The sequence below is a fragment of the Diabrotica virgifera genome, chromosome 9 (genome assembly GCF_917563875.1).
Source record: "Diabrotica virgifera virgifera chromosome 9, PGI_DIABVI_V3a".
NCBI classification, from domain to species: Eukaryota; Metazoa; Arthropoda; class Insecta; order Coleoptera; family Chrysomelidae; genus Diabrotica; species Diabrotica virgifera.
The window spans coordinates 80392836-80405281 of record NC_065451.1 but is presented as its reverse complement, the minus strand read 5'-3'; the positions used below and the strand labels follow the sequence as shown (position 1 = coordinate 80405281).

General features: G+C 33.8%; 1 protein-coding gene across 1 annotated transcript; it reads right to left on the bottom strand.

Moving 5' to 3' along the window:
• Positions 1–699: 699 nt before the first annotated feature.
• On the bottom strand, positions 700–1950 carry LOC126891037 (uncharacterized). Its single transcript, XM_050660215.1, has one exon. The coding sequence runs from the start codon at positions 1948–1950 to the stop codon at positions 700–702; it is 1251 nt and encodes a 416-aa protein (XP_050516172.1).
• Positions 1951–12446: the final 10496 nt, after the last annotated feature.

Here is a 12446-nt window from a genome sequence, read left to right as displayed (position 1 = left end):
TATGAATGTTGAATAGCGAGAGAAAATCTGTTCAAGTGTATCATTATCGAGATCCTTTTTTACGATATTAGCTAATGAGGTTTGTGTTGTACGTAATTCAGGTACATTCACTGTGAGAGGAATTAATTTAAAGGAAGAATAATCAATTTCTGGATTTCTTAGAAAATTTGGACCAGTCGTCCACATTTTAAAGAGGTCTGAGTAATGTACTAGATTTTTACATCTTGTGGGAATATCAGCGGGGTTATCCGAAGAGCCAATGTGATGATAAATGAATGTATCATTGATAGATCGTATTTTATTTATCCTGTTCTGAACATAAGGCGTATAAGAGAATTTTTTAGAGAGCGACCATGTGAGAGCTATCAAACTATCTGAGTATATATGAGTACTTGAAATAGTGAATCTATTGTGTAAGATCTGAAGAACGTTTTGTGTCAGAATAACACCTAACAAAATTGCATTTAATTCCAGGCGCGGAATTGTTAATTTTTGTTTTATTGGAGCAATTCTACTTTTTGATGTTATCAAATGAGATGATACTGACTGATCATTATAGAGTATTCTGAGATATATACAAGTGGCGAATATGACATTTGAGCTGTCGCAAAATGTATGCAACTGAAAACTTACAACGTCCTTATCTAAAACTAAGCAACGTGGAAAACTCAGTTGTTAAATTGAACTAAAATTTTCAACTCATTTGTCCCACTCTTTCATTAAAGTAGAGTCGTTTATAGGCTCATCCCATGAGAGAGTTGCAATCCAAAGCTTCTGCAACAATAATTTTGCAGCTGATAGACATGGTGAGATTAGTCCCAAGGGATCAAAACATCGTGCAATCACACTTAATATTTTTCTTTTCGTGAGTGGTGGCTCAAAATCCATACACGGGGGAGAGAAAAAAAATGTGTCTTCTTTCGAAGACCATTTAATACCTAATACTTTAGAAGATGAATTTTCCAAATTTAAATTCACTTCAGAGTGTGGATTTAGGTTGTGTCGATTTACAAATTCGACATTGTTAGAATGTATTTTATGCAAAGAGAAATTATGCCTTTGTAACAATGAAGAAAGTTGTGAAAAGAGTATCTCCAGCTCATTTGGTGTGTCTGCGCCGCTGAGAAGGTCGTCGACATAAGTGGAGCATAAAAGAGTTTGTGATGCGAGTGATGCATCTGAGTTGTTTTCTGCAATATACTTTAAAACACGTGTTGCAATAAAAGGAGAGCAGTTTAATCCAAAAGGGAGTCGAGTCAATTGGTAACATTTTAGAGGATCTCGTTGATTATCACGCCACAGGAAATTGAGCAAATGTCTATCCTTTTCAGAAACACTAATTTGCATGTACATAGCCTTTATGTCGCAGGTTAGTGATTGGCGGAAGGTACGAAATCTAACGAGAATTTGAAACAGATCTGGTTGGCAAACAAAACCTTTGTCTAATACTTTATTTAGAGAAAAATTTGTAGAACTAGAACTATTGGGATCAAATACTACTCGAATACTAGAGGAATTGTCTTTGAGTACTGGAAAGTGTGGAAGAAAATAATTTTCCTTATTTTGAGGAGTTCTAATAGCCAACGGAACTTGTTTAATTTGATTATTTGTTAAATAATCATCAATCATTTTTTTATACCCTTCAAATAGACCAAGGTTCGAGTGGAGTTTTTTTTCTAATTGAAAAAATCTACTTTTTGCTACAGAGAGAGAATTACCGACGTTTAAGTCATCGACTATTTCTTTAAAGTTTAGAGACACTTGATATCTACCTGAATCAAGAATTTTTACTGACTGTAAGAAGTTAGTTTCTGCAGGATGAATTGAGCTATTAGAGATGGAAAGTGGGATTTCTTCAGATTCCCAAAAGGATTCAAGCAATTGCGATAAGTTTTCTTCTTCCGAAAAGTCTTTGTTTGCATGACACGTAATTAAGTGATTTTCATACATGTTATGAGAGGGTTTCTTCATTATACACGAATTTGGTATGCGACCACTTACAATAAAACCAAAGGTGGAATCTTGCAATATAGGTAAATTTTTACCGAGATGAATAACCTTATCTAAAAGTATGTCACTGACATATTCTGCGCTTAAAAGTATATCAATTGCTGAAGGAGTGCAAAAACTACTATCGGCAAGTTTTATTTCGGGAGAGATATTCAGTTCATTTGCATTAATGCTTACTTGAGAAAGTTTGCATGTGATCTGATCCAAAACCAAACAACAAACATCCAAATATGACTTAGAATACCGAATTTATGCGAACTATGGTCTCCTGGTTGAAGTCACTAGACAAACAGCCAATTCCACGAACCTTTACTATGTGTTGTTGTGAAGGAATATTTAAAAATTTTAACAGTGAGCTTCTAATAAAAGATATTTGAGAGGCTGAATCAAGCAATACCTTCACAAAGACTTTTTTCCCGTTCGAAGAATTTATGTAAGCTTCTAATGTACCCAATAATATTGTTATGACAGTTCCGTAGATTGTTCCTACATAGAAAGAGTCCCTCGACGTGAAAGAAGAAGTAGTCACGTACGAGAATATTCTGGATGTCATGGAATAACCCAGAAATGTCTGGTGACATCTAGAACGTCAGAAAACTATATAAACATTATGTGTTTGACATTCTATAGTTCAGTTGTAATTGAGTATTTAAAGTTGATAGTTGTCATTGAGTTTGTATTGTAATTGAAGTTAAATAAAGTAGTTTAAAGAAGTTGTAACATTGGTGACAGCGGTGGGATTGAAGACATAACTACATTTTGAATGGTTAATACGAGATCAACAGAATTTAAGAAAGAAATGGATAAGTCCGGACCCCCAGAATGGTTTTTACAAATGAAAGCAGATGAAGAGAAACGTAGGCAAGAAGAAAATATAGAGGAAGAGAAGCGTAGACAAGAAGAGAAAGAGGACAAGGAGAAGCGTAGGGAGGCGAAGGAGAAGCTGAGACAAGAAGAGGAGGAGAGGCGTAGAAAAGCAGAGGTAGAAATGATAAATAGTTTAACCCAAATTCATGAAAATTTTCAATTAGAGGTAAGCCAACTTAATAATAGAATAGACACATTAGATGAAAAACAAAACTCTTTAGTCAATAAAATACAGCAGCAACAAAATTTTTTAATTAATTTAGAGCAACAACAAAACGATTTGAAATCTAATTTAGAAAGACAAATAGTTGAGTTACAAACCAAAATTAATACCCAAGCTTCATTATCACATATTTCAGTAACTAATATCGACTCTGAACAAACAACCCCTTCATCTTCGATAGTGTATCCAGGTACCGTCAGAACGAGCAAAATCTTAAAACCACCGACATTTGATGGCCAAACAGCATGGGAAACTTATCGTTTTCAATTTGAAGCTGCAGCTAAAGCAAATGGCTGGACTGAAAGAGAAATGGCAGCTTCCTTGGTGGTGTCGCTTCGAGGTCAGGCAGCAACCGTCCTTCAATTTCTTCCTCAGGATTCACCTAGTTATGACTCACTTGTTCAAGCTTTAGAAACAAGATATGGCCAACAACATCTGAAGCAGGTTTTTCAAAGTCAGCTTAAAGTTCGGTATCAAAAACATAACGAGAGCCTACAAGAATTTGAAGCCGATATTAAAAGATTATTACATTTGGCATATCCTCAGGCACCAAGAGATTTTCTGGAACAAATCGGTATACAGGCTTTTATAGATGGACTGCATGATATCGAAATGCAACAGGCTCTGCGATTACAATATCACAAAACGCTAGATAAAGCACTAATCTCAGCTCAGGAGTACGAAGCGGCGAAAAATATTTCTAGATCTCTTCCACAATTAAAAGAAATAAGATTTACAGAAAATAAGCAAGTCACTACCACAGATAATGAACAACTAGTTTTATCCCAGATATTAAGCTTACTACAAAATATCCAACAAAAACCTCGAAATGAAAACAGAAGATGTTTTAACTGCGGAAGAATGGGACATCTAAAATCCAATTGCAGAAGCCGATCCCAAGCACGAAAAGAAAAATACAAGAATGAGATCAGAAGGTCGCCTAGTTCGACATCCAGAAGCCTGTCGCAAAGTCTCACTAGAAATGATGGTAGATGGTCACTAAGAAACAGATTTCCTACAACTGACCATAGAAAGGAAGAAAATACACTGGAATTTGAAGTTAGCCATTTGAAGGAACAACTAGCGATTAGTAAAAATGAAATAGAAAGATTAAGAGAACAGGTGACAATATTGCAAGAAGAGTGTAAGGTAATTCAAAATAATGCAAAAACTACACAGTCCAATCTGGAAAACGAATGTCAAAAACTGATGAAAGAGAAGAATGTGTTAAATAAACAATTGCAAGAATACCAAAATGCATTAAATGAATTACAAGTTCAAAGTCAACGTCAGCTAGCACAAAAAGAGAATGTAACCGAAGAAGTTAGTCTGCGGATGACCACAGTTGAACAGCAAGAAGAGAATGACCAGATTTCTCTGGAAAACATTAAGAAGAGTCAAAAGAAAGATAACGACTTAAGAGTTATACGAGATTGGCTTAAAAATGGAGTAAGACCTCTTTGGCAGGAAATATCTAAATACAGTCGAACTATAAAGGCGTACTGGGCTCAATGGGAATCCTTGCATCTTTCGAATGGTTTGTTATATCGGAAGTGGGAAAGTTCCGATGGAGTACGTATAGTTCAACAGGTGGTACTGCCAAAATCACACATTAAAAGTGTGTTGGAAGAACTTCATAGCAGCCTGTCTGGAGGACATTTTGGGGTAAAAAGAACACTGGCCAGGGTTCGAGACAGATTTTATTGGATCAATTGTCGCCGAGATGTAGAAGAATGGTGTAAGAAATGCGACTTATGTAACGGTAGAAAAGGCCCTAGAACAAGAAGTCGTGGTAAAATGGCACAATATCTTTCCGGAGAGCCTTTTGAACGACTTGCAGTTGATATTCTCGGTCCACTTCCAACGACAGAGAGAGGTAACAAGTACTTAATGGTTGCAATGGATTATTTTTCAAAATGGCCTGAAATTGCACCTCTTCCTAATCAAGAAGCGACGACTGTAGCAGAAGCATTCATAACACACGTCGTATCAAGACATGGAGTTCCTTTAGAGTTGCATTCTGATCAGGGACGAAATTTTGAATCCGAATTATGGCAAGAATTAATGAAAATCTTGGGTATTAAGAAAACTCGAACTACGCCTCTCCACCCACAATCAGACGGAATGATCGAAAGACATAATAGAACTATTTGTCAATACCTCTCAATGTTTGTTGCTGATAATCAAAAAGATTGGGATACCCTAATACCTCTATTCCTGTTAGCCTACAGAAGTTCTGAACATGAAGCAACCGGTTATTCTCCATCAATGATGATCACCGGAAGAGAAATGAAGCTTCCTCAAGATCTTATTTTCGGAAAATTGCCTACCTGTGAAGAAGAACCTTCATCCCTGACGTACCTAGAAAGCTTAAGAGAAAAACTGGAAAAAGTCCACGAATTTGCTCGTAAAAGTTTGAAGCTTCAAAGTGATAAAGCCAAGTCCAGGTTCGATGTGCAAGCTACAGGGACAACTTTCGAAAGAGGTGATCCAGTATGGCTATACAATCCCACACGCAAAAAAGGACTTTGTCCGAAACTTCAACGAAACTGGGAAGGCCCGTACACCGTCTTAAAGAAAATAAATGATCTGGTCTACCGCATCCAGTTTTCAGCGAGAAGTAAACCCAAGGTAGTTCACATTGAGAGATTAGCCCCATATCATGGAACTGATCCACCCTGTTGGCTTCAACCAGACCCTGATAGACCAGTTATTCGAGGCGAATAACTATAAAGGAGGGAGCAGTGTTATGACAGTTCCGTAGATTGTTCCTACATAGAAAGAGTCCCTCGACGTGAAAGAAGAAGTAGTCACGTACGAGAATATTCTGGATGTCATGGAATAACCCAGAAATGTCTGGTGACATCTAGAACGTCAGAAAACTATATAAACATTATGTGTTTGACATTCTATAGTTCAGTTGTAATTGAGTATTTAAAGTTGATAGTTGTCATTGAGTTTGTATTGTAATTGAAGTTAAATAAAGTAGTTTAAAGAAGTTGTAACAATATAATAGAATCCCTATTATTGACCTTAGAAGTAGCTAAACTTATTGAATCTTTTTGTTTCGAAGTAGAGGGTCTATTTTGCGATGGAGAATCGCAACGTGGTTGATTACGAATCGGAGCGGCATGTTCGGATTTACTTGAGAGAGTGACTGATTCTTTTTGTTCTGCAATGTTTACGTTAGGTCTATGAGGTTGAGGATCTTTATTACCCAGTTTATTAGAATCAAAATGTAGAAGAGTATGATGTTTATGTCCACAATGAAAACAGGTTATCTTAGAAACGCAATCCTTGATAGAATGTTTACTGCCCAGGCAATTAAAACAAAGTGAATGTTGTTTGGCAAAATTTCTACGAATGTTCATATGCTGAGCTTTAAAATCGTTACATGAATAAATTGAGTGATATTTTCTTTTACAATAACTACAAGAATTGTTAGAGTTAGATTGGGTCGATGAACTGCTTTGTTTATCATCAAAGCTAGTGTGTAGAGAATGCTTTACATGTTTTGGCGAATGAGAGTTTAAGTGTAAGTTTTCCAAATGCTTGACACGAACATTAATATTTTCTAAGAATTTACTGAAGTCATCCATTTGATCACCTTCTGAGGTAAGTTCAAATTGTCTAAGAGTATTAGAGTCTAACTTATTAGAGACCAGATATATCAAAATTAAAGGGCCTAGCCGGGTAAGATGGTGAAAAGTGCCCCCAAGCCGATTCGAATTCCATATAGGCCACTTTTTAGCACATATAGAGGATATCACTTTCTGAAATTTTTAACCCCCTAGGTGGTCACGTGACCCCCCTAGAGCCTAATTAAGCTTTTTATGTTTTTATTTTTTATCTCAGCCGCATCGAGAGCTAGCCAAAAACTTTATTTAAAAAATTTGTAAGTTTAAAAAAGATCTATATGAAAAAATTTTTTTTTTAATTTTTGGCGGGAAATTTGAATTTTTAGAACAATTTTAAACTTTTAAATAAGTCTGAAAAAAAAACTAAGACACTCGTTTTTACGAAAATCAATTATAATGTGTATTTTTGCACAATCTTTCACCCTGAAATTTTTCAGATTTTTAAAATTGGTGAAACGTACCTTTAGAAATGAAAAACCGCATTTTTTCGCTTTTTTCGGGTATTTTTTGAAGAAAATCCAGTATTAAAAATCAGAAAAAAAATTTTGCGCATTTAGCATAATTTTTAGATTGTTCAATACCTTCTATGTAAATAATATATTCTTCATTCTTAACGATAAAATCATTAGTTTAAGAGATTTTTGAAGTTAAAACCGAAGGGATATAATGCATTACTCAAAAAAACTCTGCGTTTCATTTTAACTTCAGATATCTCGAAAACTAACGATTTTATCGTTACGAATTAAGAATATATTATTTTCATACAAAGTATTGGAGAATCGAAAAATTGCACTAAAATAGCAATTCCGCCAGTGACGTAGAATTTAGGAAGGGTCAACCAATCATTCTCCCCTGTCGTACGCCTCTGGTAGTAGCCTGAAACATTTGTTTAACATAATTTAGTAGGGTGTATAGTACCTACACTTGCTGCCAAGTATGACAAGGATATGTCGAACAGTTTTTTACTTTTAGCGGGAAATTCGAATTTTTAGAACGATTTGAAAATTTTAAATGAGTCTATAAAAAACTAAGAAACTCGTTCTCACGAAAATAAATTATAATGTGTATTTTTGCACAATATTTTACCTTGAATTTTTTCAGGTTTTTAAAATTGGTGAAAAGTAGCTTTAAAAATAAAAAAACTCATTTTTTCGCGTTTTTTTTTTCAGAAAACCTAACAAAATCAGAAAAAAAATGTTTTGCGAATTTAACACGAAGTGCTGCTGCTCTGAATTAGGTAAAGATACTAGATGGTTGTTTGTAGATGCTGTAGAAAATCAAATACTAATTTTTTCAATTTTTTTTTTTTTCGTATAAAATGCACTGAAAATTCTGAAAACACTTTCTCACGTGTTTAACATAAAGGACTCTTGACCATAATATTTTAAGAGTCAATCAAATAGTCAAATAGATACCATAAAATATCAAAAATCGATTTTTCAAATATTTCTTATAATGCTATGTTTACAAAAAAGCCCCCATGAAACTCTAGAGTTCAGCCTTTACATTATTTCGGCGTATTCAGCTTAGTTTCACAGCGTGATATAATCCATCAAAACAAAATATATAGCAACATCTCAGGAGAGCGAAGTTTTCTGAAGAAGTTATATTTCTATTATATGATTTCAACGAAATATATATATATATATATATATATATATATATATATATATATATATATATATATATATATATATTCTAAACAGTTTATTTGTATTTTGTTTAAACATTAGACCAATTTTAATACTTACTACTTTCAAAAAAAAATTTTTAAAATATGTAATACCAAAGATTAAAAGTGGTCACCCATCCAAAACATAACTGCACTCGACACTGCTTGATTCCGGTTGTGGATCGACAACCGCTCAAGTCAGTAGGCTATGATGCGCGTATGTATCTAGGTAGCAGTGGAATAAAATTGACACCAAAATGACATTTAGTCAGATTATATAAAAATAATTCTCAACATTTTTACTGTGCAACATTTACTGAAATAAGTTCAATTCGTGTTTTTATTTAAATTAATTTCAGTAATAGATCTGGACACTTGAAATATTGAAAACAAAAAGTGGTTAAAAAGCAAATTGGAGTCTGTGGAGCCAAGCCGTTTAGCAGTCGTTTACGTGTTTTATCCATTCACAAAAAATACTGGTAAAATAATTTTTCTTTATAATAATTTTACGAAAGAATGACTTGTCTTTATTGCAGTCCTGTATGAAAATGTGTGTTTGTTTACATTGTAAGTGAAAAAAAAATGTTGATTAGTTTATAAGGTGGCATATAATTTATGGTCTCATATAATATTTTTCATTGAATCTCAATTTGCGCTAATTTTTTAGTCTAATACTAACTTTAATCTATTTATTTCAGGTTAGTAATGTCTGATAGCACTAGTAAAGGCAAATCATACAAAAAGTGCATCAAATGCGGTGCCGATGAAAGAAAAGCTACGTCGTATAAAAAATTCATTGTGTCTGATTCTTTAGCCAATCAAATAAACCAAGTTTTGAATCTAAATAGTGCACTCGGTGATTACATCTGCAAATCTTGTTATACAACGTTTCAATTTTTAAACCCAAAACCAAAGGAACAACAGGATTCATCGCAACAAGAACAATGTTCACAAAGTACACAAACTGATAGTCAAGGTTCAGGACCGATTACTTTGTCACAATCTTCTAGCAATGTCTCAGAGTTCGTACTTGAAGAGTATCCTAAAGAAGAAGAAGAGTGTATAGAATTGCCATTTCCTCGTCCTATTTCGACACATAAATATTGCTTCTTATGTGGAAAATCAACTATTATTGTCAATGTACCCTTTAATGCTCGCAAACAAGTCTTTACATCCAAGAAAATATTTATTCCTGATGGCAACCGGTGTTGTTCTACCCATTTAATAAAAAAACGCTTTTTTGAAGATGAAATAAATAATATTCAAGTATATACACATTATAGTTCAATTAAAAAATCAGACGTCATAAAGCTTCTTGAAAACTTGAGAGTTGATATAGACAAAGAACTAACAGACAAAATTGGCGAGTGCTCTCTATCCGAAGAGCGTTTACTTATTTTTACTGGCTTAACTTGGGAAAATATTATTATGCTACGTGATATGATGACGTCACTGAGAAATACGGAATCGAGAAATATAATTCAAGCATTGGTCGTATTTCTTTTTAAATTACGATCAGGAAACTCAAACAACACAATTGCAGCTGTACTTGGACTTGAGCGCCCTCAACAAGTATCGGATTTTTCTGCATCGATTTTAAGTTCTTTTGAGAAAGATGTTTTGCCATCTCGTTTTGGAATTCAAGCTGCTAATCGACAACATTTAATCGACCAAACCGCGCCGGTTGCCAAAATATTGTATGATATTCGGGGCGATCAGCTAGGTCTCGTATGTGATGGCACATATCTCCGTCACGAGAAAAGCAGTAATAATGAATATCAAAGAAAATCATACTCTGGACAAAAAAAAGCTCCTCTGTGTAAACCTTTTACAATTTGCACTACCAATGGCTACATCATAGACATACTCGGCCCGTACTATGCAACTGACAACGATGCTAAAATTCTTGAGAGTATTCTCAATGACCCAAATGGATTGATAACGCTTTTGCAGGAAGGAGATAAATTTTTTTTGGATAGAGGGTTCCGCGACGTTATACAAAAACTGTCAAACCTTCAATTTCAAGCACTGATGCCTGCATTAAAGGGAAAAAGGAAGCAACTCACAAGTATAGAAGCCAATGAGTCACGTATGGTTACAATGGTTCGTTGGGTTGTCGAAGCTGTACATGGTGTAATAAGCCAAAAGTATAAACTTCTGCATAATCAGTTCGATAACAAGATGATTCCCAACGCAGCTCTATATTGTAAGATAGCGGGTTTTTTGATAAACACATTTGGAAAGAGATACGTTTCCGAAGTTTCAAGTAAAAACGAAATAATTGCACAAATCAACAAAATAAAAAGTTTAGAGAATACGTTGCTTCAAGAATGTGAAGAAAATAGATGGGGTAGGCGGAAAACTTTATTTCAACCACTCCAGTCCAATGATGTTTTAGATTTCCCCGAAATGACAGAACAAGATTTAATAACTTTCTTCACAGGTACATATCAACTGAAACAATCAATTTCATATTTGGCCGAGTTAATTACTGAAGATAATAAAGTGGATCTACAGTTCTTGAAAGAAACTGCAGACATAATTAAAATTCAAGTTCGTTCGAGACATATAAAGGCTAAAACATACAACTGTTACATTCACTATCAGCCTCATTCAATTGGTACCAGTGGAATCAAACGCCATTATTGCGATTGCGCAAATGGTGCCAGAACAATAGGATGTTGCTCACATGTAGCCGCTATCATCTACTACTTATCAAATGCAAGATATCTAGCTAAAATTGTAAATCCAGCAAAAATACTAACAAACATATTTGATTCAAATGTTATACCTGTTATAAATGAAGACAGTGATGAAGATTGAATGCAAAAACGATATTAAACTATTGCAACAAGGCCATTTCGCTCCCTACAAAAAATATAAGTAAGTACTTTTTTTAATGTTAGCAATGGAAAACTTTTTTCAACATAGGTTATTAAATTAATTTAAAAATTTTAGATTACGAGGTCAAACAATTATTTCGACGTAACTCTCCAATGCTCAATCAATAGTGTCCAAATAGTGTTCCGTCATCATCTAGTATAACATAGAACAATGTCCAAGTGGCTTGGTCCCGGCTAGGATTTGTAACAGTTTCTAGCATCGGCGTCGACTGTATATTCAATTTATGTATTATAATATTATGTATATTGTTGCACTTATGTAAATAACTTCAATAAATATCTTTTTTAAAATACTGTTATAACTAATACGTACTATTAAGTGGGTTCTATAATATTATTATAGAATGTATTCATTATGTATATCGTTTATAAATATACAGGGTGTTTCATTAATAATTAGAAATATTTTAATAGTAGATTCTTGGGCTCAAAAGATTAAGATCCAATAACCAAATACCCAAATCACTTAAATAAAATGTGGCTAGTTACAAGGTGTTTTATTAATCAATTAAAAAATTATATTTGTACCCAGTACTTTAAGATTGTTTGACATATCCTTGTCATATTTGGCAGCAAGTGTAGGTACTATACACCCTACTAAATTATGTTAAACAAATGTTTCAGGCTACTACCAGAGGCGTACGACAGGGGAGAATGATTGGTTGACCCTTCCTAAATTCTACGTCACTGGCGGAATTGCTATTTTAGTGCAATTTTTCGATTCTCCAATACTTTGTATGAAAATAATATATTCTTAATTCGTAACGATAAAATCGTTAGTTTTCGAGATATCTGAAGTTAAAATGAAACGCAGAGTTTTTTTGAGTAATGCATTATATCCCTTCGGTTTTAACTTCAAAAATCTCTTAAACTAATGATTTTATCGTTAAGAATGAAGAATATATTATTTACATAGAAGGTATTGAACAATCTAAAAATTATGCTAAATGCGCAAAATTTTTTTTCTGATTTTTAATACTGGATTTTCTTCAAAAAATACCCGAAAAAAGCGAAAAAATGCGGTTTTTCATTTCTAAAGGTACGTTTCACCAATTTTAAAAATCTGAAAAATTTCAGGGTGAAAGATTGTGCAAAAATACACATTATAATTGATTTTCGTAAAAACGAGTGTC